This window comes from Coffea arabica, chromosome 3c (genome assembly GCF_036785885.1).
Source record: "Coffea arabica cultivar ET-39 chromosome 3c, Coffea Arabica ET-39 HiFi, whole genome shotgun sequence".
Classification (NCBI taxonomy): Eukaryota; Viridiplantae; Streptophyta; class Magnoliopsida; order Gentianales; family Rubiaceae; genus Coffea; species Coffea arabica.
In genome coordinates, this window is record NC_092314.1 from 683,121 (window position 1) to 705,800 (window position 22,680).

General features: G+C 37.0%; 1 protein-coding gene and 1 long non-coding RNA gene across 3 annotated transcripts; both read left to right on the plus strand.

The window, feature by feature from the left end:
- Positions 1-900: 900 nt before the first annotated feature.
- On the plus strand, positions 901-5,596 carry LOC113738049 (protein high chlorophyll fluorescent 107-like). Its single transcript, XM_027265211.2, has 8 exons — positions 901-1,952; positions 2,063-2,206; positions 2,962-3,267; positions 3,399-3,458; positions 3,626-3,871; positions 3,965-4,075; positions 4,563-4,739; positions 4,827-5,596. Exons 1-8 carry the CDS (start codon positions 1,350-1,352, stop codon positions 5,208-5,210), a joined length of 2,031 nt encoding a protein of 676 aa, XP_027121012.1. The 5' UTR covers positions 901-1,349; the 3' UTR covers positions 5,211-5,596.
- Positions 5,597-6,139: 543 nt separating this feature from the next.
- LOC113737087 (uncharacterized) lies at positions 6,140-11,368 on the plus strand. 2 transcript variants are annotated; one of them, XR_011841359.1, is made up of 9 exons: positions 6,140-6,398; positions 6,754-6,788; positions 6,938-7,052; positions 7,165-8,990; positions 9,398-9,427; positions 9,588-9,661; positions 10,571-10,673; positions 10,790-10,937; positions 11,150-11,368. It is a non-coding gene; the product is annotated as an uncharacterized lncRNA (long non-coding RNA). The 2 variants fall into 2 exon arrangements; XR_003459927.2 differs by lacking the exon at positions 10,571-10,673.
- Positions 11,369-22,680: the final 11,312 nt, after the last annotated feature.

Here is a 22,680-nt window from a genome sequence, read left to right on the forward strand (position 1 = left end):
AAAAATGTGTTTGTAATGCAAGTAAATAAAATATTTTTGTAAATAATTTCTATCCAAGCACATCAATTGTGTAATCTTTACTCTGGTTGTTTCTGGGAGCTTGTTTTTAAGTATTAATTTCTGAAACTCAGCCAGATGTGGTATGGACTACAATTTCTTCGTTAATTAGTGGTGTTTTTTCTTGCTCTAAAATTTTGAAGCAATCCACGTAATGTACTAGCAGTCAAGCAGGCTAAATAATAGTTTTCCTGAATTAATTTTGTCTTGAATCTTTAGAATTATTCCCACCTCGAATCAGGTTCATTATTATCACGGTAATTGTTGCGAAAAGTTTAAAGGTGAATGTCATATTCTTTCAGACCCAAAGGAAGGGATGTTCATGCAATAGCTATTCTTGCCTATTGACCAAACGAACTTATGATGATGCAAGTCAAGTTTTGTAATGTATAATTCCAAAAAATAAAAAATAAGACGCCAATTTTGTGAGTCCGGATAAGACTACTATTGGTAGGAAAGAGATTATATAAATGTAATATGATCAGCTTTCTGCGGTGAAACTGGAGAGAAAGGTACCTAAGTAAGTATGATTTACGTGAAATTTCCTACTCAAGCATTCTCCAAAAACACACCCAAAATATATATATATATATATATCTTAAGAAGAAGTGTAGAAAAGAATCGGACCGACAGACTGGGATGGCTTGACATCTTCTGACTTCTGCTCTATCCCCTTTAGACCACCAATAAACGGCTTCCACGTGTCTAAAAAATCTACAATTGCAGATGAGGTCTAAGCCGGTCAAGCAGCTGCGTTACGTGCCACTCTGCAAACCAGTAGCCTCTTTTCCCAGTGTTTGCCACCCTAATAGTGTGTACTGTGCAGGAAAGCCACCACTTTGAAGTTTGAACTCTGGACTGGGGGGGGGGGCTATTTAGTAGTAGTATTTGCTCATATTACTCCTATTATATTTCCATATTTCTTCGCATGGCTTAGCCGAAAGGATGTGATCATAGTAATTCAAAAGCTAATTACATTAATATTTTTACGGAGCAAATTTCCATACTCCCTGGTTATTTTTAAAGTTACAAAAATTTACTTGTTATATCATCGGACCAAAAACATGTTGTCAAATGATCTCTCCTCCCTCTTGAAATTTCGAGTTGGATTGTAATGAATCTGGATGCTGTAGTCAGAGAAACACTTTAATGCAGATGAACAAACTTTTTCTACTTTCATTTCTCTCCTGAGAGCCTCTCTTACCCTTCCGCTTCCACTCCTACTCAGTTCCATGTAAAGTATTGATTCATACAGTTATTATCCGTTAAAGAGTTTCGAGAAGGAAAAAGAAATGCACTCATTTTCTTCTCCCCCTCCTTCTTCAACCTGCACCAGCTCCAAGTACACTCTTCTTTCTCCTCAAAATTCCAATCCCTTAATATTCCATTTGGTCGTTCCCTTCAAGACCCTCCATCCCTCTTCTTCGCATTCTCAGTTAAGTCCCGTTTGTTCCCATGAATCATCATCACCACCACTTCTTCAAGAAAGCCCACAAAGATTTCAACCTCAGGCCGATGATATTATTGTTCGAGAAGATGATTTTGAAGTCGCTGAAAAGATCAGGACTGCCAAGAAGTCCTTGGAGGAGTTGCTTGTTGTTCGCCGGCCAGTGAAGGAGATTACTGCGGAGGAGGAGGAGGAGGAAGAGGAAGAAGAAGAACTAATTGAGTCCGAGGATGAAGAAGTTGAGGAAGAGAAGTCGTCCGTTTCATCAATGCCATTTGATGCTAAACTTTCTAAATTCGCAAAGAAGATGCCTATTTTTGAGCCTGAGAGGGTAGAACAGATCCCCGGTGGTAAACCGCTGACAATTAATTTGGACTTAGCTCTGTATCGAGCTAAAATATTGGCACGTAATTTTCAGTATCAAGCATCAGAAAAGATACTTCAGAAGGTACTCATCTTGTTCCATACCAATCTCTTTTCAAATTCTATCAGCAGTTAGATATCTTGAATTCTTCATTTTTGATAATGACTATGCGGTTACTCTTGTGGACTATGAAGTGCATATACTATTGGCCGGAAGATGGGAGATCATATGTAGCTTTAGGCAAGATTCTGAGTAAGCAATCTAAAATGGGTGAAGCCAGGGCTGTTTATGAAAAGGGATGCCAGGCTACACAGGGAGAAAACCCGTACATTTGGCAGGTTAGTATACCTGTTATTCTAGCCTTTCTCAATCCAATTTCATCATTGGTATCCGCTTTCTGTTATAACCCAAGCTTATTTCGTTGACTAATGCTGTCCAATAAGTTAAAAGAATTTAGCAAGCTTTCAGAGCCTAACTATATTTATTACTTCGTGTATGAGGCAAAAAAGCAGTTCAACCGGGTAAAAACTAACAAGACAAGATTAGTTTGCTAGTGTTATCCTAATATCCTACCCAAAGTAGATTAAGTGATATTTCAAGTGATCAATTTGGCATTTTGTTTTTTAAGGATATTGTCTTCATTTGAATTATCAATCCCTTAGTCCAATGTGCCAAGAGCTAATGGGGTGAAAAATAACAAGGACACGTTAATTTCTCTTCATTGGTCACTCGCTTTAAGTTTTACATCTGCACAATTTGGAAGACATAATTAGTGGACTTCCAGCATCAGGTTCTCTTCTTCTTTTCCATTTCTAGGGTCGGAACTTCTTTAGGTGGGGGAAAGATTGGAGAGGTGGAGGAGGGTGGTTGAGACCTGCTCTGGCCTTGTCACTTCCCTTACAGTATTTGAATTGAAGGTTTAGGTAAATGAAAATCCTCATATGTATTTAGCTGGATGGACAACAGCGATTTCCAGATATCTACTGCATGTAAATTATTTTTGTGCAAAGGAGAATGGCTAACCAACAGCATGCTTTGCCATTTTTTATTGTATAGATCAGAAAATTAACTCAGACCTGTTTCCTTGCACTAGTGCTGGGCTGTTCTGGAAAATAAGATGGGTAATATACGGAGGGCTAGAGAATTGTTTGACGCTGCTACAGTTGCTGATAAGAGGCATATTGCTGCCTGGCATGGGTGGGCAGTCTTGGAGCTGAAACAGGGCAACATTAAGAAGGCAAGGAATCTTCTTGGCAAAGGTCTGAAGTTTTGTGGTGGAAATGAGTACATATACCAAACGCTTGCATTGCTTGAAGCTAAAGCGAGGAGATATGAACAGGCCCGCTATCTATTCAGGCAGGCAACTAAGCGTAATCCAAAAAGCTGTGCCAGTTGGCTCGTAAGTATTTATCTTCAAAAGAGATTCTGTTACACAGCTTACTTGCGACGGCATTTACTGACTCTTTTCTTTTTCCTTGCGATTGGTCACAAGGTGAAAACTTTTAATTGTACTGATGTCTCTTTGGATAGGCATGGGCTCAACTGGAGGCACAGCAGGAAAACAACCCTGCAGCAAGGCAGCTTTTTGAGGTTGAGTGTTTTGCAACTTCGATTTCTGATTACTAATTCAATTATTGTCCATATTTTGGAAACAAAGATAATAAACATAAAATTTCGTCTCGGTTTCTTCAGTTAGTTAGATGTTTAGTTTTCTTGTTGATTTGCATTCATGGTGACCTTTTCTTTTCCTCATGCAGGCAGCGGTGCAGGCTAGTCCTAAGAATAGGTTTGCTTGGCATGTCTGGGGAGTCTTTGAATCAAATTTGGGAAATATAGACAAAGGAAGGAAACTTCTGAAGATAGGACACACTGTAAATCCAAGAGATCCAGTTCTTCTTCAATCCCTTGCTTTGTTGGAATACAGATACTCCAATGCAAATCTTGCTAGGATGTTGTTCAGGAAGGCATCTAAACTGGATCCGAGGCACCAACCAGTTTGGATTGTAGGACTTTATTCTCACTGTTGTATGTAGATTTATGCTCATTTATTCAAGTACATCCACAGAGATTGACATGCCAACTTTTTTTCCATTAAGGCTTGGGGATGGATGGAGTGGAAAGAAGGAAACATCTCTACAGCTAGGGACTTGTACCAGAGAGCCCTCTCAATTGATTCTACTACTGAAAGTGCTGCCCGTTGCCTTCAGGTAAGGAGGATGGTATTAAATCTAGTTCCCATTTAGTTGTCCAAGACCCCCTTCTTTAGATAAAAAGTACATCTAGATGAAGGCAGGCAACACAAATTGAGTGCCTCCTCGATCCTAAGGAATCATATAATTGAATATGGTGATAATATGATCTTCCTTATGCCTCAGTAAGTTTTCTTAAGCTGTTGAAAATTGGAAACAATCACCAAGCAAAATGACCTTTCTTTGGACCATGATCTAATTGCTGTGCCATTCTTAAATGCCGGTCTGCTAGAGAACACTTTTATCTCCCTGAAACAACCAAAAAATCCACCGGATACCAACAGTATAGCTGGAAAATAATAAGATCTTGCAATGTAGCATCCCACCTCTTACAAAGCGGGACTCCAGTTTGTCTTGGCTCAAGTTTCTATTGTATCCGTCTGGACTAAAAGTACTAATTGCCAAAACTGAAATGTCGGCCATTGAATTATGGTTTATATAATAGGCTTGGGGTGTTTTGGAGCAAAGAATTGGCAATTTGTCAGCAGCTCGAAGACTATTTAGATCTTCATTGAACATAAATTCTCAGAGCTATGTAACCTGGATGACTTGGGCATCCCTGGAAGAAAACCAAGGGAATTCTGTACGTGCGGAGGAAATCCGTAATTTATACTTTCAGCAGGTAAACAGAATAAAACTTCGTGGACCTCTAAGCATTGAGTACTCGAATGAATTAATGTATCATAATAAAACATTCAATTTGGTGCAGCGTACTGAAGTTGTTGATGATGCTTCATGGGCTATGGGTTTCTTAGATATCATCGACCCTGCAATTGACAGCATAAAGAAGCTTCTAAATTTGGGTCAGAATCCATACAAGAAAGCAGTAAATTCACTCACAGGGTCACCAGGAGCTGAAAATGGAGACAGTGGAGAAGAATCAGCAGGGCGATCCTCTGATTATGTCAAAGGTACCAGAAGTGAAGAAGAGTTTGATCTAGATAAGTTTGTTCGCGAAAAATTATCTTTGGATCCCTCAGAGCTGGAAGTTCAGTTAGGAACACTAGAAAAAGTTACTGCCGTCAGTATAAAATCTCCAAGGAAGGTATCACTGCAGCAGAGAACGGCTGCTAGACCATCACCAGAGCCCTGATTCACGTCGATACATATATATGTTGATTGGCCTGCCCTTATTTATTATTATTGTACTAATGTAGTTCAACTGAGAGATCATACACAAAATTGGATCATCACTGGTTATCAACAGTGATTTCTGATTTATAGAATTTAGTAGTTCAGACATTTTACACAGACTATAGCGAGATTGGATAATCACTGTCCTCTCTTTCATGGACACGGGTTGGAGGTGGATTGGATACTCTTGCATATGTGTTATATGCAAGATTAAGGCCTTCTGCTTGTATGGTTGTCTAACTGAGCTTGTTTGTGAAACATTGATCCTCTTGTCGTCGGGGAAGCTGTATAATTAGAGTATAAGATATAGCATTTTATCCTAGGAACTAAAATTAAGAATGCGAAGATGGAGTACACGACAGATCCGATCCATTCAATTGTAAACTCCACGTCTGAAGATTGTAGACTGAATATACGCACCCTCCCTGTGTTAAATTTGTACACAAAATTATCACCCTACTAAAACATATTATTAATTGAAAAAAGGTGGGAGCACCCAAAGATGCTTGTACAAAACTAAGATATAAATTAGCGTATAAGACTGACATAGCACTTTACCCTAGGAACTAAAATTAAGAATGGGGAAATAGAATACATGACATATCCACGTATCCATTCAATTGTAAACGCCTGGTTTGAAGATTTTACACACACTGTGTTAATTTTGTGCACAAAAATTATCCTAAATATTTGTAAAAAAAAAAAAAAAATTAGTTTCAATGTTTTGAAAGTTTTGGGCCACGAATATATAAAGTAGATTCTGTTTCTGGATTTTAAAAAAAATAAAGCACGCAACAGTTTTAGACTATTGGACTCTTCTGACTATTGGACTAAGGCCCAATGACTGTAAAGTATAATTCCGTTGGTTTTTCATAACGTCTGTTGGACACTTTTATATTAGTACGGGAACTTATTGGGTTTACGAATTGGAGGGGCATTGTTGTAAAATCAAGCTGGTGTGGTGGTCTCTTAGGTTTCCCGCATCCTTCTCTGTTCACAATTCTTCGCCTGCCGCTACTTCCGGTTAAAAAGAAACCTTCCTCCCCTTGATTTTGATGGGAATTAATTTGCATTTACTGGCTTGCTGCGTGCTTGCGGAGCCCTAATCCTCTCTGATATTGTTCTCCTTTGGCTTTTTGCCTTACAGGTTCGACAATGCGTGGTTTTTAGCTGAAATTTTTGTGTGTGCGTGTGCGTGTGTGTTTTTGGACTGATTGTGGATATCTCACCTGAATCGTGTTTCTCTGTTTAATTTCTGTTCGTTCTCTCTTTCTTGGGCAACCTATTTGCTGAGACCGGGCCTTTAAAAAAAAATTGCTGAGATGTGCTCTTTGTAGGGTTGTCTTCAATTTGGTTGGTTTTGTGGGTTAGATTTTCCTTTTTTTTTTCTTGAATATCTAATGCTGTACAACGGCTTTGATTTTTTTTTTTTTGTTTTTCTTTTCTTACTTCAGATAGTTTTCTTGCTGATACTTTTATCTTGTTGATTGCTCCCTCTACAGGTGACGTGCTGCAATGGCCGATTTTGTTCCACTAAGTATGTTCTTTATTTCTACCACAATCGCTATCCATCTTAAACTGCCACACTACATTTCAATATAGTCACGTCTGTTTTTAGTCCTTTACCAAATTAGGCTGGTTATGTTTCTCTTTTTATTTTCTTTTTTACCCTCCCTTGTGTTGCAGGTACTCGTTTGGGACCTATTCCTACAGTGGCGCTCTGCTATACTGCTGCCATCTTCTTGAACGCTGGGGAGAAACTTGTGACAATGAAGTGGAAGGAGTGGAAGGAAGCCAAAAGGCAAGGAAAACCTGTTTTTAAATATACATGAGTGCATTTTGTGCTTTATATCTCCTTTTTCCCTGCCTTTAGGGTGATTAGATTCTTACAATTTGAAAAATATGTTTTTCAGGGCCAGCAATGATGCTGCTGGACGGAGAGCTTAGAGGGAAGTTGGTCTGTGCATTTTGTATTTTAATGATGATGTGCTCTAAAGATGCAAGAGGGCAACGTATGCGTTTTGTTTCATTGGCCAAATAGAAGGATAGTCACGTGAAATTCTACGACACGATGACTCTAATAATACCTGCTAACATTCCAACGATCAAGCTAAACTTCTTAATTGGTACTTTGAGAGCCTGGCTTTTTTTTTTTTTTGGTGGTTCTCTTTTAAGTTAACCAACGCATCTGAACAACTTATTGAATTCCCGGTATTGTTTCTAAGATATTTAAGGCTAAATTTTATTTGCAGGTGAATTTTATTAGACTGTTTTTTTTTTTTTTGGTCGAAACGATAGGCTTACATTTATTCTATGCCACGGAAAGGGATATCTAAAAAGATCAAAGAGAAATCAAAAGGATTTGAATCATCTATCGACCCAAACGGGTGGATTATGCATTCGTGTAGAATTTCATTAGACTGCTCGCGCATGGGAATCTGGAAGCAACCAAGGTCCAACGTCAACTCCAGAAAAAAAACAATCAGCTCGTAGTCGTAGGTAGCATGACAAGTCATTATTTGGTACACGAGATCGCTAGTTTATATTAGCGTCTACTTACTTCGTTGACTTCAGATTATTACTTTGTCATATCCCAAGAAATTTGTCCATAAAATAACACTGGAAGACACAAATGCACCCTAGTTAACCCATGCCCCAATAAATTAAGCACCAAAAAAATGGCATCTGAAACCCGTCACTTCCCAGCTTTATTGTGCTTTTCCATCGTCCTTCTTCTCTACAAGTGCATCAACAGCAATTCTGCAAAACCATTGACTTCTTCTTCTATATCTTGTCTTTCTTTTGACTGTAATGGCCTCACAATAGGCTACCCATTTTGGCTAAAAAGCCAACAATCTCATAAGTACCGTGGCTGCCAAGGTTTTAGCCTCTCATGTAACGGCAATGCCCTGACCCTCAGCCTCTCCAACCACCTCTGCAACGTTAAAAAATTTGCATTTATTGTGATGATCAGATAATTCACTTCTTCTACAATTGCTCTTTCTATCCGCCTTCACTGCAGGACATAAAGTGTCCAGGGCACGGTGGAGTTGAGCGGTCGTTTTTTTTCGTGGACGGCGCGATTCCTGAGTTTGATTGGAAGAAATATTTTATTATGAAGCCGCGGTGAAAGCTCCTGTGATTGAGAGTGGTGGTCATGAAGTTTTTGGTGACCTTGTTGTTAGGGGTTTTGGTGATCTATTCATCTACCTATATAGTAAAAGCGCGAAAGGATTCGTTAAGGGTTGTGGTGGCTGTGCTGATGTGGCTGCATTTTATTCGCTGGAGGGTCGTCCTCCATCACGTGGTGCTCGCGTGCTTTCACTGGGAGGGGCTTCGGATTCCTGCTTTTGTCCGTTGGGAGGAGCACTACAATTCCTGCTCTTTGTCCGATAGACGAGAATGAGGACCGGCTAACCTGCTGAGTAAGCTTACGGCGGTTGGTGCTGGTTTGATTGATGCGAAGTATTGGGTGATGGGCTGAATGTGGGTTTGCGTGGGTTTACCATTTTGCCCTTCATTTTAAAAAACAAATGCAACGTTGTTTGTTGCTGAACTTACTGCTTGCCTCTGTCCTTTGTTGAGAAGAAGTTTTAGCTCTGGTTTGGAGAGCTACCAGAAACGGACTTTTTCTCTTTCTTCTGATTGAAAGGACTGAGAAACTTTGTTTCTCCCATGTATGCAGAGGCTCCTGTGTTTCTGAGACCGCCTCCTCCAGCTACGGCCATTATGCTCCACGGTAACTGTGCCTTGTTTTTCGGTGGTCTTTTCTTTCTTTCCATCTGTTTGCTCCTATCCACTGTCTTGTTAGCTCATTTCTTTCCTTTCCCTTATTCTCTCTGTGGGAGTTGCTGTTTTCCTGCGTTCTTGTTTCGAATTTACTTGCCCTGTTACTGTTACATTTTTTCCTCCTGGTGAGTTTGTTGTCTGGAATTGTCATGCTTATTTGATTTTCCCCCCTAAATTTTTATGCCCCGTTGAACTCTTACTGTTGCCTTGGCTATTTCCTTTGCATTACGCTCCATTTTTGCTGCTTCTGTTGCTTTATTTAGCTTTGATTTCCTGTACGCATCTTTTTAACTTTGTTTTCCATTTCTCTCTTGTAAGTTGTGCTTACAATCCTTTTTTTTTTTTTTTTTGTTCTAGCTTCTGCTCTGCGCTTCTTAGCTCGTGCGGGTAAGCTTCTCACGCGTTCTGTTTTATGCTTTTTACCCCTTTCCCCTTGATTCCCTGATGCTTTTCCCCTTTCATTCTCTCTTGCATGCTATAGCTCATTAGCTCTTTTATCATTGTATCCTCTTAATCTTTCTTTTTCTCGTTGTTTTGTTTAATACAGAAGGCGGTTCTGCCCTTTTCCCTCCTGCTCTATTGTTGGCTGCCAAAGGATTGTTCTGCCTATCTAAGGTTAAGGTGCCGTCACTTATTCTCCCTTCTGCATAAGCTTGCCTTTTTTGCTTTCCCTGTTGCCTTGTTCCTTGCCAATGAACATTTGGTCCATGTTGTTACACCCTTCTATAATGTTACAAGGTTTTCTTGAACGTTTTCCTCCTTCGTGCTGATTATGTCTGCCCAAAAATAGCTTTATAATGGCAGTCATATGCACGTGCACCTGAAAAACAAAAGTGCACGCTATCCCTTTCACCTGATTACATTTAACTGGCAGTCATATGAAATTATGCATGCAACAAATACATTACAGATACCTAACAGTTATTATTCCCACTAATTTTCTTCGCATAATCAGTGATCAATTTTATTTACTCTAACATGAAAACCATGTACGCTAACAATTCCACCTTTCTAATCATCGCCTACTTAACCCATTCTCCCAAGAATAAACTTCCTTTAGCAGACATTTCCATTCACTATGAAGAAACAATAAACTTCGATTACAAGACAATTGAACAACATCAAAATCAATTCTTATTGTAAATTTAAAATCAACAAAAATGATCAATCTTCTGCAGTAAAATAGCATAATGAATAGCTTGCCAACACTTCGTCCCATCTCTACACGAAACAAAACCATACAAATTAATTACAATTTTACTCACCTCGATTTTTCCTTTATAACCTTTTTTCTCAACACCATGTTGGATGCAAACTTTTATATACTCACGTTTTCTTATACCATTACTTATTTAAAAACTTAATCATTTTATAGCTAAGTTGCTCAGACGCAATTCATATGCTTTATGCTATTTCCACTTGAAAACCTGGGCATTTTTTGGGCAGCATGAAACTACCACCGCGCATCGCGCGGTGATCCCCTCCTAGTTTACTACTAAACACCACTCATCCGGTCCTCCTTGCTTGTAGGTTTTGGTATATTCTTTCTTGGAGGTTAATTTCTTGAAACAATAAAGGGGATCCAACTGCGTGGGAAATGTGCTTTATATGTCCTCTTGTTTTCTTTGCAAAGGTGAACTTTCAGCGACTAAGCACATTAGTCATCATTTAAATCAATGTTATCATTGCTGTACAGCATCTTGTTCTTTGTTGATCTACTAAGATGTCTAACAAGGATTTTTGTAGCAGGTTTTACAAATTAGCTGATCCTAACAATGGAATTCTGAAGAAGGGCCGAGAAGCTTTTCTAACTGGATGCCATCTTCGAACTGCCAGCAAAAGTTGTGGCCAGGCACGACTTCTGCCAACTGAATATTTTGTGGTGCTGTTAGATGAGGTATTGGAGGATTTCTTTGCTTATCCACTTGTGATTGACCTTTTTATGTATGTTGATCTTTGCTAGCACAAACTAGTGTAGTTTTGCATGCTTTATCTTTGCATTTCCATGCTTATTAATTTCAGGAGTCCTGTGACATAGATGCACTTGGTCTGATTTTAAGATTTCATATTCTGTTTCTGGTGTTGACTTTAAATTTATCCTTGATACAGGACCAAGACGATGATGCAATGCTAATTGGAGCCCAGTTTTGTTCAGATTCCTTCTCTTCCATTTCTCTTGAGGCTGTTAAAGAAGGGGTCTCTTATTCATTGTATGCTAGGTAAGATGTGGCAGCATAATATGTAGTCTGTCTTGTGTGCTTCAGTTTTAAACGAAGTTGATGCTACTTTCTCTGAAGTTGGTATATATAAAATCAGTCATCTCGCCAACTGGTCCACTTCTTCAAGTACAACAGACAGTTTCATCTCGCCAACTGGGCATACTGGATTTTCTGAATCACGCCGATGGTGATAAAAAATACAGAAGAAAGCCCAAAAGAAGAAAAGTAATAAGGTTGGACAAGCAAGTCTCGATATTGAACTAATCACCCAAAAAAACTTGAAAAATAGTCAGTACTTAATTTAATTCATTGCAAACAACTATTGTAATAAACCGCAATTTTTTGTCCTACTTACCAATAGTTTGTTCCATAATCTATTGTTTTTATGCTACGTACAATAATTTTATCCTACATACCGAGTTCTTGATTAATTTACCACTTAAAATTCGTAGCATGAGATTGACAACCGAATAACTAGGGTCTATTTGGAAGTTGAGTTTTTACTCAAGTTTGTATTATACTAGTTTTTTACCAACTTTCGCTACAGTAACCTAAAAAAACTTCTCAAAATTTTTTATCTACACACTTCAAAATACCCAAAACACAAAAAAAAAAAAAATTCCCTTCCCTTTTTCTTCTTCTTCCTCCCCCACCCAACCCACCACCACCACCTCCATCGGTTCCGGCACCGATCACCTCTTCCGGTGCTAGTCTTCTTCTTTTTTTTTTCTTTCTCCCTCTCCCCCTCTTCCTCCCCTGCCATCCTCCCCCTTTGTCCGATTTTGATCCTCCTTTTTTTTTATCCCTCTCCCTCTCTCCCACTTCTCCCCCACCACCCTTCCCCCTCTCCTCTGGCTGATCTGGTCGCGAGACCAGATCGCACCGAGGGAGGGTGAGGGTGGAGGAGAGGAGGGAGAGAAGGAAAATTGCAAAAAAAAAAAAAAAATTGGCAGTTGTTGCTTTATCTGCCAGCAAGAGAAGGAGAGGAGAGGAGAGGGAAAGAGAGAGAGAGGGAAAATTGAAAAAAAAAAGTTTCTGTTGCTGCAGTAATTACGTGCTGACAGGTCTTGAAGCGATGGCGAGGGAAGGAGGAGGGGGAAGGGGAGAGGGTGGCGGGGGAAGGAAGGGGAAGGGGAGGAGATGGAAAGAGGGAGAAGAGGGTAACGGGGGAGGGAGAGGGAGGGGTGGCGGGCAGGAGAGGGAGAGAGAAAAAAAGCAAAAAAAATATAAAAAAAGAAAGTTGCTGCTTCATTGGCTTCGGGAGAGGGAATAAGGGAGGGAAGGGGAAGGGAGGAAGGAAAAGAAAAAAGAAAGAAAGGAAAAAAAGAAAAAAGAAAAGGAAAGAAAAAAATGAAAAGGAAAAAAAGTTTTTTCATCTCACAAAAGTTTTTCTACAACTTTTACAGTGATCTGCAGTAAAATTTTATACAAACACTCAAAAAACTCATCTTCCAAACGGGGCCGATTTTGAAAATAAAAGATGGATAATAACTGAAGCCTCCAAGTTCCGAGCTAATCCCCAAACAATAGAATAACAATAGAATATGCCCACGACAAGTAAAACAAGAATTGGACTTTCACTTTATTTTTTTTGGGTAGGGGCAGGGGTTTAAAATCTCTGGGAAAATCCCCTGAACTTTTCTAGTGGGAAAAAACGCAAGTCTCAATTCATCCGCAGAAAGTCTGGTCAAATAAATTTCAAATGTTTTCTTTTTCTTTTTTTGATATAATTGTCTCTACAATGTATCCATCCCAGTAGGGCCAGTAATAACATAACTCAAAATTGGACTTTCACTTTTTTTTTTTTGTTGGGGGAGGGGGGTAGGGGTTTAAAATCTCTGGGAAAATCCCCTGAACTTTTCTGGTGGGAAAAAACACAAGTCTCAATTCATCCGCAAAAAGTCTGGTCAAATAAATTTCAAATGTTTTCTTTTTCTTTTTTTGATATAATTGTCTCTACAATGTATCTATCCCAGTAGGGCCAGTACTAACATAACTCTTTTCTCTTGGATTAGTTTTATGAACATGACCTCTTTCTCTCTCAGGCATTAACCTATCGTCTGCAAAATCTAAAACCCCAGAAAAGAACTCCAAAATGTATTAGTACTTTTTAGCCTCGGTAACAAGATTGGAGTAATCTTTGGCAAGAAGAGATTGAGTTTTGATCATTGGCACGGGACTCACTTATTTTTTTGATACAAAAGTGGAAATAGATTTTAATAAATACGAAAACAAACTTCTGGAGAGCGAATCTGAGGACAAAACATATATTGATTCTCACATAAATCTGTTGTTCGAGAAGAGATCTGAGCCTGATATCCATCCCACGAAGGAGGTGGTTAAGACCCAAGGTTTAAGAGTAAGAGTCTCCTCCGCATTTTTTTAAACTCAAAAAACAAGCAAAAAAGAAAAATGAAGCTCTTAAACCCTAATGGCTTTGACTAATGCGGGAATATGTGAGGATGGACTTTCTAAGGTTTGTGACTAATGCAGAAATATGTGAGGATGGACTTTCTAGGGTAAATAATGTTGTAAAATATAAATATATTTCAAAAGTTTTGTCCCATGTCGAAAATGAATAGGACAAAAGTTTTGTCCCACATTGGACAATGACTAAAATCTCTCAAGATTTGTAATGTATAAATAAGTGCTATTTCTCCTTGAAAAAACACAGCAATTCTTTTCCCCTTGACAGTTGATACCTTCATGTCAGCTTTCTTCCCAATTCTCCCCCTGACAGTAGATATCTTCCTGTCAGTTTCCCTTCTACTTTTTCCTCTCCTTACTCTGTTAGATTTACATTTCATTTGCTAGTTCTGATCCTTCATATACATAATAGGAAGAAGGTTTGTTTAATTTTGGGGAAACATTTCGACATCCTGAAATAGTTTCTTAGGACAGTGCTATAAAGCACGACTCAAGCTACATTATATTAATTTCAGTTAACATTATTTTTTGGCTATTTTTCTCCAACAATCTAAAAAACTATGGCCTCCGACAATGTTAACATCTCACAACTTTATATGTGAGAGTTTGATTCTTGTATGCTTTCTGTTCATTAGAGCTAATATTGTACAAAACTTATGCCTTGTGAAGAGTTACTACTTAATGTTTCTATTAGATCTAGTTTATTCTATAAATTCAATATAACTGCCAAGAAATAAATTGATCATGTGAAGTACCGTTTACCACTACATAAGACTATTTGTTCAGTGGAAAATACAATATATGGCTGCAAGGTTGAAGTTTGAACTCCAATTTATATTTTATGTAGGAGGGGCATGTGATATCGTGAGTTTTTTTTTTATTTCTTTTGCATTCATTTCTTGATTATGGGAAGTAAGCACTTGATTAAAATAATTGAAAGCAAGAGCATGTGAGATGAGACTCCAAAAGATCCACTGTTTTTGCAGTTGGATTATTTTAATAAGCAATTAGGTTGGTGTCTTACTGTTGTTGTCATTTAAATAGTTGGATTTTGGTAAAAGTTGAGTAAACTCCACGCAGTTTTATAAGCATATATTACACCATATGATAAATTTCATAGTGATTTAGGATACTCAATTGTACCGCACTCTCCTTTCTTAGCTCTGATTTCTACTATTGTTTTGGAAGGGATAGTGTAAGGAAAATTTTCTTTCTAAACAATTCACTTCCTGTACTATATATTTAGAAACATTGGGTTAGTTAAAAAATACGAGAGAGACACGAGTTTTCTTCTTGCTTATATCTCCCCCATTTGTCCCTTGATGCAACACGATCGTACCGGCACTAATACACATGTTTGGGTACGATCATATCAATACTAAGACATGAGTCTTCTTCTTCTTTGTTTTGAGAAGTGATGATTGTAATACAATCATTGAGACAAAGAATACTGAATTTTTAGAACATATTTTTTACTGTCAAATAAAATTTCTCATGCACCTGTTGAAAAAATAATAATAAGGAGACAAACTCTAATGAGGAGTTGAGAAGGAGTAAAAGGCCAAGAAAAGAATTTTTCAATGGGAATGATTTTCAAACCTTTCTTGTTAACAATGATCCTTTAACGTATTCTGATGCAATTTTTTCTTCTGATTGCAAGTTTTGAAATGAAGCAATTGAATCAGAAATAGATTCTATTTTGAAAAAATAAAACATGTACTTTAGTAGATTTACCTCCTGGTGCAAAACCTATTTATTGCAAATGATTTTTGAAGAAAATATAATTTTGATGGTTCTATAGAAAAATACAAGACTCGTCTAGTAGCAAAAGATTTTTCAAAAACAAGATATTGACTACTTTGACACGTTTGTACCAGTAACAAGAATTTCTTCTATTCGTGTTTTATTTGCCATAACTTTTATCCATAAATCTATTGTTCATCAAATGGATATCAAAACAGTATTTTTAAATGACGATTTAGAAGAAAAAATTTATATTTTCAACCAAAAGGATGTGTTGTATCTGAACAAGAAAATAAAGTGTGTCAATTAATTATATCTCTTTATGGCCTAAAATAGCTTCTAAACAGTGGCATGAGAAATTTGTTTAAATATTGATAAAAGACGTTTTTTCGTCTGTAGAAGTGGATAAATGTGTGTATACTAAAGGTGTAAATTATCAATATGTGATAATTAGTCTATATGTGGATGACATACTTATATTTGGTACAAGTGTAGAGATTGTTAATAGTACTAAATATTTTTTATCTTCTAATTTTGATATGAAATATTTGGGTGAAACTACAATGATATTAGATGTTAAAATCATAAGAAAAAATGATGGTATAATGCTGTCTCAAGAATATTATACAGAAAGATTTCTTATGAAAGTTTGAAAATTATAATGTGACACCTGTAAGTACTTCTTATGATGCTAACACTAAATTAAAGAAAAATAATGACGACCCAATTGCTCAGTTTAAATATGTTTAGATTATTGGGAGTCTGATGCATTTGATCAATTTCACAAGACCTGATATAGCTTGTACTGTGTGTAGATTGAGTAGATATACTCACAATTCCAATAGTGAGCAATGATTTGCATTAGTCAGACTACTGAAATATTTGAGAGGAACCATGAATTATGGTATCGTTTATTGTGGATTTTTCACTGTATTAGAAGGGTACAGTGATGCTAATTGGATCTCGAATTCAAATGAGACAAAATTCACTAGTGATTATGTATTCACCCTTGGTGGTGGTGCAGTAGCATGGAAGTCAGCTAGACAGACAATCATTACTATATCAACTATGAAATCAGAGTTTATAACTCTGGAGTTGATTGGTTAAGAAACTTCTTAGCCAATATTCTTTCGACTAAGGATTTGTTGCCTCCTGTATCCATACATTGTAACTGTCAGGCGGCAATTACTATTGCTAAAAACAAATCATATAATTGTAAAAGTCGACACATGAAATTAAGACATGATGTCGTAAAGCAGCTGTTTAGAGATGGAATTATTTTCATTGATTTTGTGAAGTCAGAGTTGAATTTGGCCGATCCTCTTACTAAACCCATAAGAAGAAAATTGATTCTCCAAACTTCAAAAGAAATGGGACTTCAACCAACAAATTATCAATAGAGGCAGTAACCCAACCTATGTGATTGGTGATATCATGAAATAGATTCATATGGGTAATAACAAATCAATATTGATTGTAAAAATACTTCAAATTTAAGTCTCTTCGGAGATAAGTGCTTTGAGTAATTATAAGGATGAGTTAAAATTTTTAATGAATTCATATCCCATTAGAGATGTGTATTTAAAGCAATATACACTTGATGAATTCACTTATATGAGAATGGAGTGGGGCAGCTCCTATAAGATTTCTTGGTCAAATCTCTAGAGCTTTTATGAATAACCAGGCAGGCGCACGGTCTAAAAGCGCGAAATCGCATTAACAGCAAAATTATAGGTTGTAATGTGATTGACAAAATCTCTATCATACGTCAAGAATTATTGGTTCATAGAAATTCATATTTCATCAACAATTCTGTAAGGTCATGTTTTGTCAGTCTAAGTTTGGTTCATAGTCCAAAAGATACCAAACTAATTACATTTCACCCAAATAAATTCAATATATTATTTTCTTATCTTTTGTCCAAAATCTATTGAAATAAGAAGGAGATTGTTGTAAAATATAAATGTATTTCAGAAATTTTGTCCCACATCAAAAATGAATATGATAAAAGTTTTGTCCCACCTCAGAAAATGAATAGGTCCTCTCAAGATTTATAATGTATAAATAGGTGTTATTTCCCCTTAGAAAAACACACAAATTCTTCTCCCCTGACAGTTGATACCTTCTTGTCAGCTTTCTTTCCAATTCTTCCCCTGATAGTAGATGCCTTCCTGTCAACTTCCCTTCTACTTCTTCCTCTCCTTACTTTGCTGGATTTACATTTCATTTACTAGTCTGATCCTTCCTGTTCATAATAGGAAGAAAGCTTGTTTAATTCTAGAGAAATATTTCGACCTCCTAAAATAATTTTTTAGGACAGTGATATAAAGCACGATTCAAGCTACACTATATTAATTTCAGTTAACATTATTTTTTGGCTATTTTTATCCAACAAATAATACCCTTTTTTATCCCCATAATCATTTTTTTGTGCTGCATGAACATCAAACTATGTAAGGAGTGTAAAGTTTACCCACCGAGTTTAATTGAATGGTTTCTGCAAAGTTTTTTTGAACATATTTTTGAAATGATGACCAGTAGATATGAGCAAAATAAACTAAGCTTGATGCAACATGCATTTTTATTCTTTTTTAACCGTACTGTGATCAGCTTCTAAATCTCAATGCTCAGATGCTGAATAAATCTGCAAAAGGTATAGAAACCTATTTAGTAAAAAAAACAATCTCCAAATGTTGTAGAAACTTATACTAATCTCAGCTACAACCCGTGGTTGTCTTAAAGGCCTCAGGAGACATGCAAGAATCCTTGTCTGGGTAATGACTAGGCATATCTATAAGATTTCCAGAGAAAGTGTATAATCAAGGGGACTATCCCCTTGGAAGGCTCTATTTGAGGTAGCCTTCATTGGTGCTGGGCATTTTACTGTCAAGGTTTAAGTCGCAGGCTTACAAGATTGACAAGTTGCTCAAGACTAAGATCAAACATGGGGTTTTGTGGATCTATTTGGAAGTTAACACAGCTATAGCTTAGTCTATTTGAACTTCGAAGACCTTTTGTTTAGTTGCTAATTTGCTACTAGTACTACAATTTTTTTTAATGTTTTTCTTTAGCTATTTGTGGATGATTTGATTTTCTTTCGTGTGACGCCCCAAAAAAATGAGTTTGAGAACTCGAAAATTTTTTAATTTTTTAGGGTTTATTTTTTTAACGCCCGTCTTTTCTACATTTTCTTGATTAGAAAAATTCTCCAGATAAAATTTATGAGCAAAAATAGTTTTAAAATGATTTTTCTAGTATCGGTTAGTTTTTGAGAAATTAAAAGCGTATTTTGGACGTGGGACCCGTAAGTGCGGTAAATGCATTATATTTTTGACAACTTGTTGGAATTTTGTATTAAGTGATATTATTTTACAATGTGTTAAGATATTTGTATTGGAGAGACAAAAAGATAAGATTAAAACCCTAAAGGACCATTTGTCACAAAACCATTGGACCTTGACTTTTGACCAAGACTTTTCTAACTTTACTAAAACCAATTTGGACCCAATTTCTCTCCATTTTAGCTTGTCTTGGACGAAATTTTGAGAGGAAAAGAGAGAGAAAATCCATCATCTTGCACTTCAATTTCTTGTCCAAATCTTGAGTTCCAACCGATTAAATTGCAAATCACTCCATAAAACTTGCTAGCTAAGGAAGATTGAAGCTCTTGGTGGAGTTGTTTTGGAAGAAAAATCCCTAAGTCATCACCTTTCTTGATATTTGAAGGTATCATGTCTAGCCATCCTTTCTTTGTTCTTGATTATGCTAAATTAGAGACTTGTGATGGCTAAATAAATGATTTTATGGATTATATCTTGATTTTGGTTGAATTGATGAAATTTTATAATTTTTGGGGATTTTTCTGTTTTAATATGAACATGGTTGTGTGGTTATATATGATGATTGAAAATGATGTTTAATGACTCTAGGAGGTGGAAAAAGTGATTAATTGCAACCAATTTCTGTTTTGGACCAAAAATTGAAAAGTGAGGGTTTTGTGATGAACATTCTGTCCGAATTTTTAGGTCCTAGATAGAGGCCGAATTGGCCTTTGCTTAAAACATGAAAGTTGTAGGGAATGACATTTTAGAGGTGCCTACAAAATTTCAGGTCAATCGGAGTAGCGTAGAGTGAGAAAAGTCGAAATTACTATTACTGTTCTGGTTTACCCGAAATTGGAATTTGCGACAGTAATTTGTTGTTTTGGCTGGAATTGCTTCCGAATTGGATGTTGAGGCCTTCTGATGAAATTTAGCCCTGTTTCTCAGCTTTCAGCTGGTTCTAGAATTTCTGGATTTGGACTTGGAGAGCCTGAGTTATGATGTTTCCGCTAGAGTGCGTTCTATGAATCTGTTTTTCCGGTTCTGGTGTAGTTTCTTGCACTTTTGACCTAGTTACACTCGAAACTGGATTGAGTGACCTTTTGCAATATTGTAGCCCTGTCTCTTAGCTTCGAAACGGTGGGTCTTGAACCTTCATCCGACAATTGTAGCGCCTTTGGTACCATTACCGCAAAATGACGTCAAAACTGTTTTTCTGGTTTTGAGCTTAACTTTCATTTCCAAACGTTTCCCTAGTTTGACTTGTACTAGTACTACTTGGAGTTTACTGAATGGCTATTGGATGAACTTGTTGTTGTGTGTGTACCTTTGGGACTGGCTGAGAAAATAATGAAACCATGATGGCTGGAAAAGTAAGCAAATTTAGGGGAAGTGCTGTCCGAATTTTTAAAGGATTCGTTTGCATTGAGTTTGTGATCTAAGACTTGGGTTTGAGCAAGACAATGATACATGATGGATGATTTCTGAGCCGTTGAGGTGAGTGACCTCAAACTATTTCTAAAGTTATTTATGAACCGTTTCCTGCATTTTTTACTTTTGAGCTGTTTCCAAAGTTACTTTTGTACCGTTTTCTTGCATTATTTACCTTTAAACTGTTTCCAAAGTTACTTTTGAACTGTTTTCTTGCATATCATGCGTACTTGCATGTGAGTGTTCCTTATTTGCTATATTTTCTTGACTTCATGACTTGTATTATTGATTGATAACGTGTTAAGTGCTTTGAATGATTTCCAAAACGAGCTTTCTACGCGAGTGTGTACTTTATCGCACTCGACCTAAATAAATATGAAATTTTCAATGATTAATGATTAAATGCTAGTTGCGCATGAATGTAAGCCGTTTGGCTGAATTAGTCCCTGCCCTTCGTTACCGATCGACTCGAGCCAGAAGCGGACTCGGTCGGGCGATATGGTGACCCTGGGTGAATTTGGTATACTCGAGTATTACCTTGTAGTCCGGCTACGTCCGGATGGGTGGAGACCGGCCAACGTCCGGAAAAAAAAAAGATGAACGAATAAAAGATGAACGAGGGATTATTTATAAAAATATGAACATATCCTTTTCATGAATGTTACTCTCGCTTTCCATTGTACATGTTTCTTGAATTATTGATACTCCAAATTAATATTTTGTAAATGCTGTAATCGTTTCTGGACTTATCATTTGATCTATGACATCATTGATTTATGACATCATTGAAAAGAAATATTGTTAAACCGATTTGATTACTGATTTTCTGGTTACTCGCTGAGCTTCTAACTCACCCCAAAAATATTTTATTCCCCTCCACAGGGTTCAAGGTGAAGGCAGGACTTGTTGTGCTTATTCACGTGAATGGATGGCCTATATCTTGTACAGTTTTGGATTTGGAATCATTTGATGTATAGTTAGGAATTAGTTTCCGCTGCATTTGTGACATGTAATTATTGGAGACTTGGATGTATATTTGTGGACCATGTGATGTATATTTAAGGTTTATTCTTGTAATTCATTTGAGGACTTTAGTGAACGACTGAGTCCCGGCGAGAGTTGGGCAGGCGGCCCGCCGAACCCTCTGGTTCGCCTTAGGGTGAGGTGGGGCCGTCACATTTCGCAACCTGTTATGTGGGTTTTTGTTTATGACTTGAATCAAGTAGTGAATAGGGATGGCCTCTTTCGATTCCATTGGGATGTATGATGCCTGATGAATGATTTTCTAGTATTTTTTGTTGAACAGTCGACAATTGGGTAACTTGATGTTTATATGATGTTATTAATTCCTTGTGTTTCATTTTTTGCTTCCTACTTCTTAAAGAAAAGACTTTGTGCTGAGTTTAGCGGAAAGCTATTGTTCCGGATTTTGGTTTTCTTACCAGACTAGAAGTTTTCCCATTTTACTTCTTAATTCTTCTGCGTAATCCGAGAAGTTTAGATCAAGGTTTAAGGTTGAGAACTTCATTGATCCGTCTTTTATGTTTATTTTGGTTTTAACAGCTGCACTACAACAATTGACCAATAAGTCTAGTATTTGCATTGTTAGTAGTACTAATTTGCTACCACTGTTATTGTTTTGATATTGAAACTCTAACCCACCACTCTACGAAAGAAAGGCCAAGAAAAAACAGTTGGATGCATTTTCATGTCCTTAGAAAAAGGAAAGTAGAATCAATTGATTGGTGATTATCAACTTCTAATTGTATTTTTAGATTCTGCCATGCTATGGGGTGAATAAATTCACCCCACATTCTGGTGACGTGTTTGATCCAAACAAACACAAACTTGCATTCTTTGTTTCTGATCCAAATAGGGAACCCGGACTAGTAGCAGTAGTGAAGCGGGTATGTAATTGGGCTATTATTATTATTATGGCAAATTATCCGTTTGACCCTTGAACTTTTAGGTTAAATCAAATTAAGCCCTCGAACTATTTGTAGTCAATTTTCAACCCTTGAACTTGTAAAATTGGGAACCCATAGCCCTTTTGGCCAATTTATCCGGTTTTACAACCGGAAAGTCAAATCACACGAATTTGCAGTATCATCCCAGTACATTTATCCCCATTTGTAGTATCCCATCCGAGACTCCATCTCTTTTTGTTTTTATAAGCATCATTATTACAGCAATCAATCAACTCAATACAAGTACCCTCACAAGAAACTTATTCAACCATTTCTATTACCATAGATGCTTATCTATTTCTCCTAATTTTGCCTTCAACGTAGCAGCTTTTACCTTAGGAAAAGAGAAATTGATGGAGTTTTTCACTTTTTACTTATTTCTATGTGGACAAAAAGGCTCTTCTTTAAAACATACTACCATTCGTGTGATTTGGTTTTTCCGTTGCAAAATCAGATAAACTAGCCCAAAAGGGCCACGGGTTCCCAATTTTACAAGTTTGAGGGCTAAAAATTGACTACAAATAGTTGAAGGG

Coding starts and splice junctions, on each gene's coding strand:
- LOC113738049 (XM_027265211.2), top strand. CDS start 1,350: ATGCACTCATTTTCTTCTCCCCCTCCTTCTTCAACCTGCACCAGCTCC. Junction 3,268..3,398: donor AAAGCTGTGCCAGTTGGCTC/GTAAGTATTTAT, acceptor CTCTTTGGATAG/GCATGGGCTCAACTGGAGGC. Junction 4,740..4,826: donor GTAATTTATACTTTCAGCAG/GTAAACAGAATA, acceptor AATTTGGTGCAG/CGTACTGAAGTTGTTGATGA.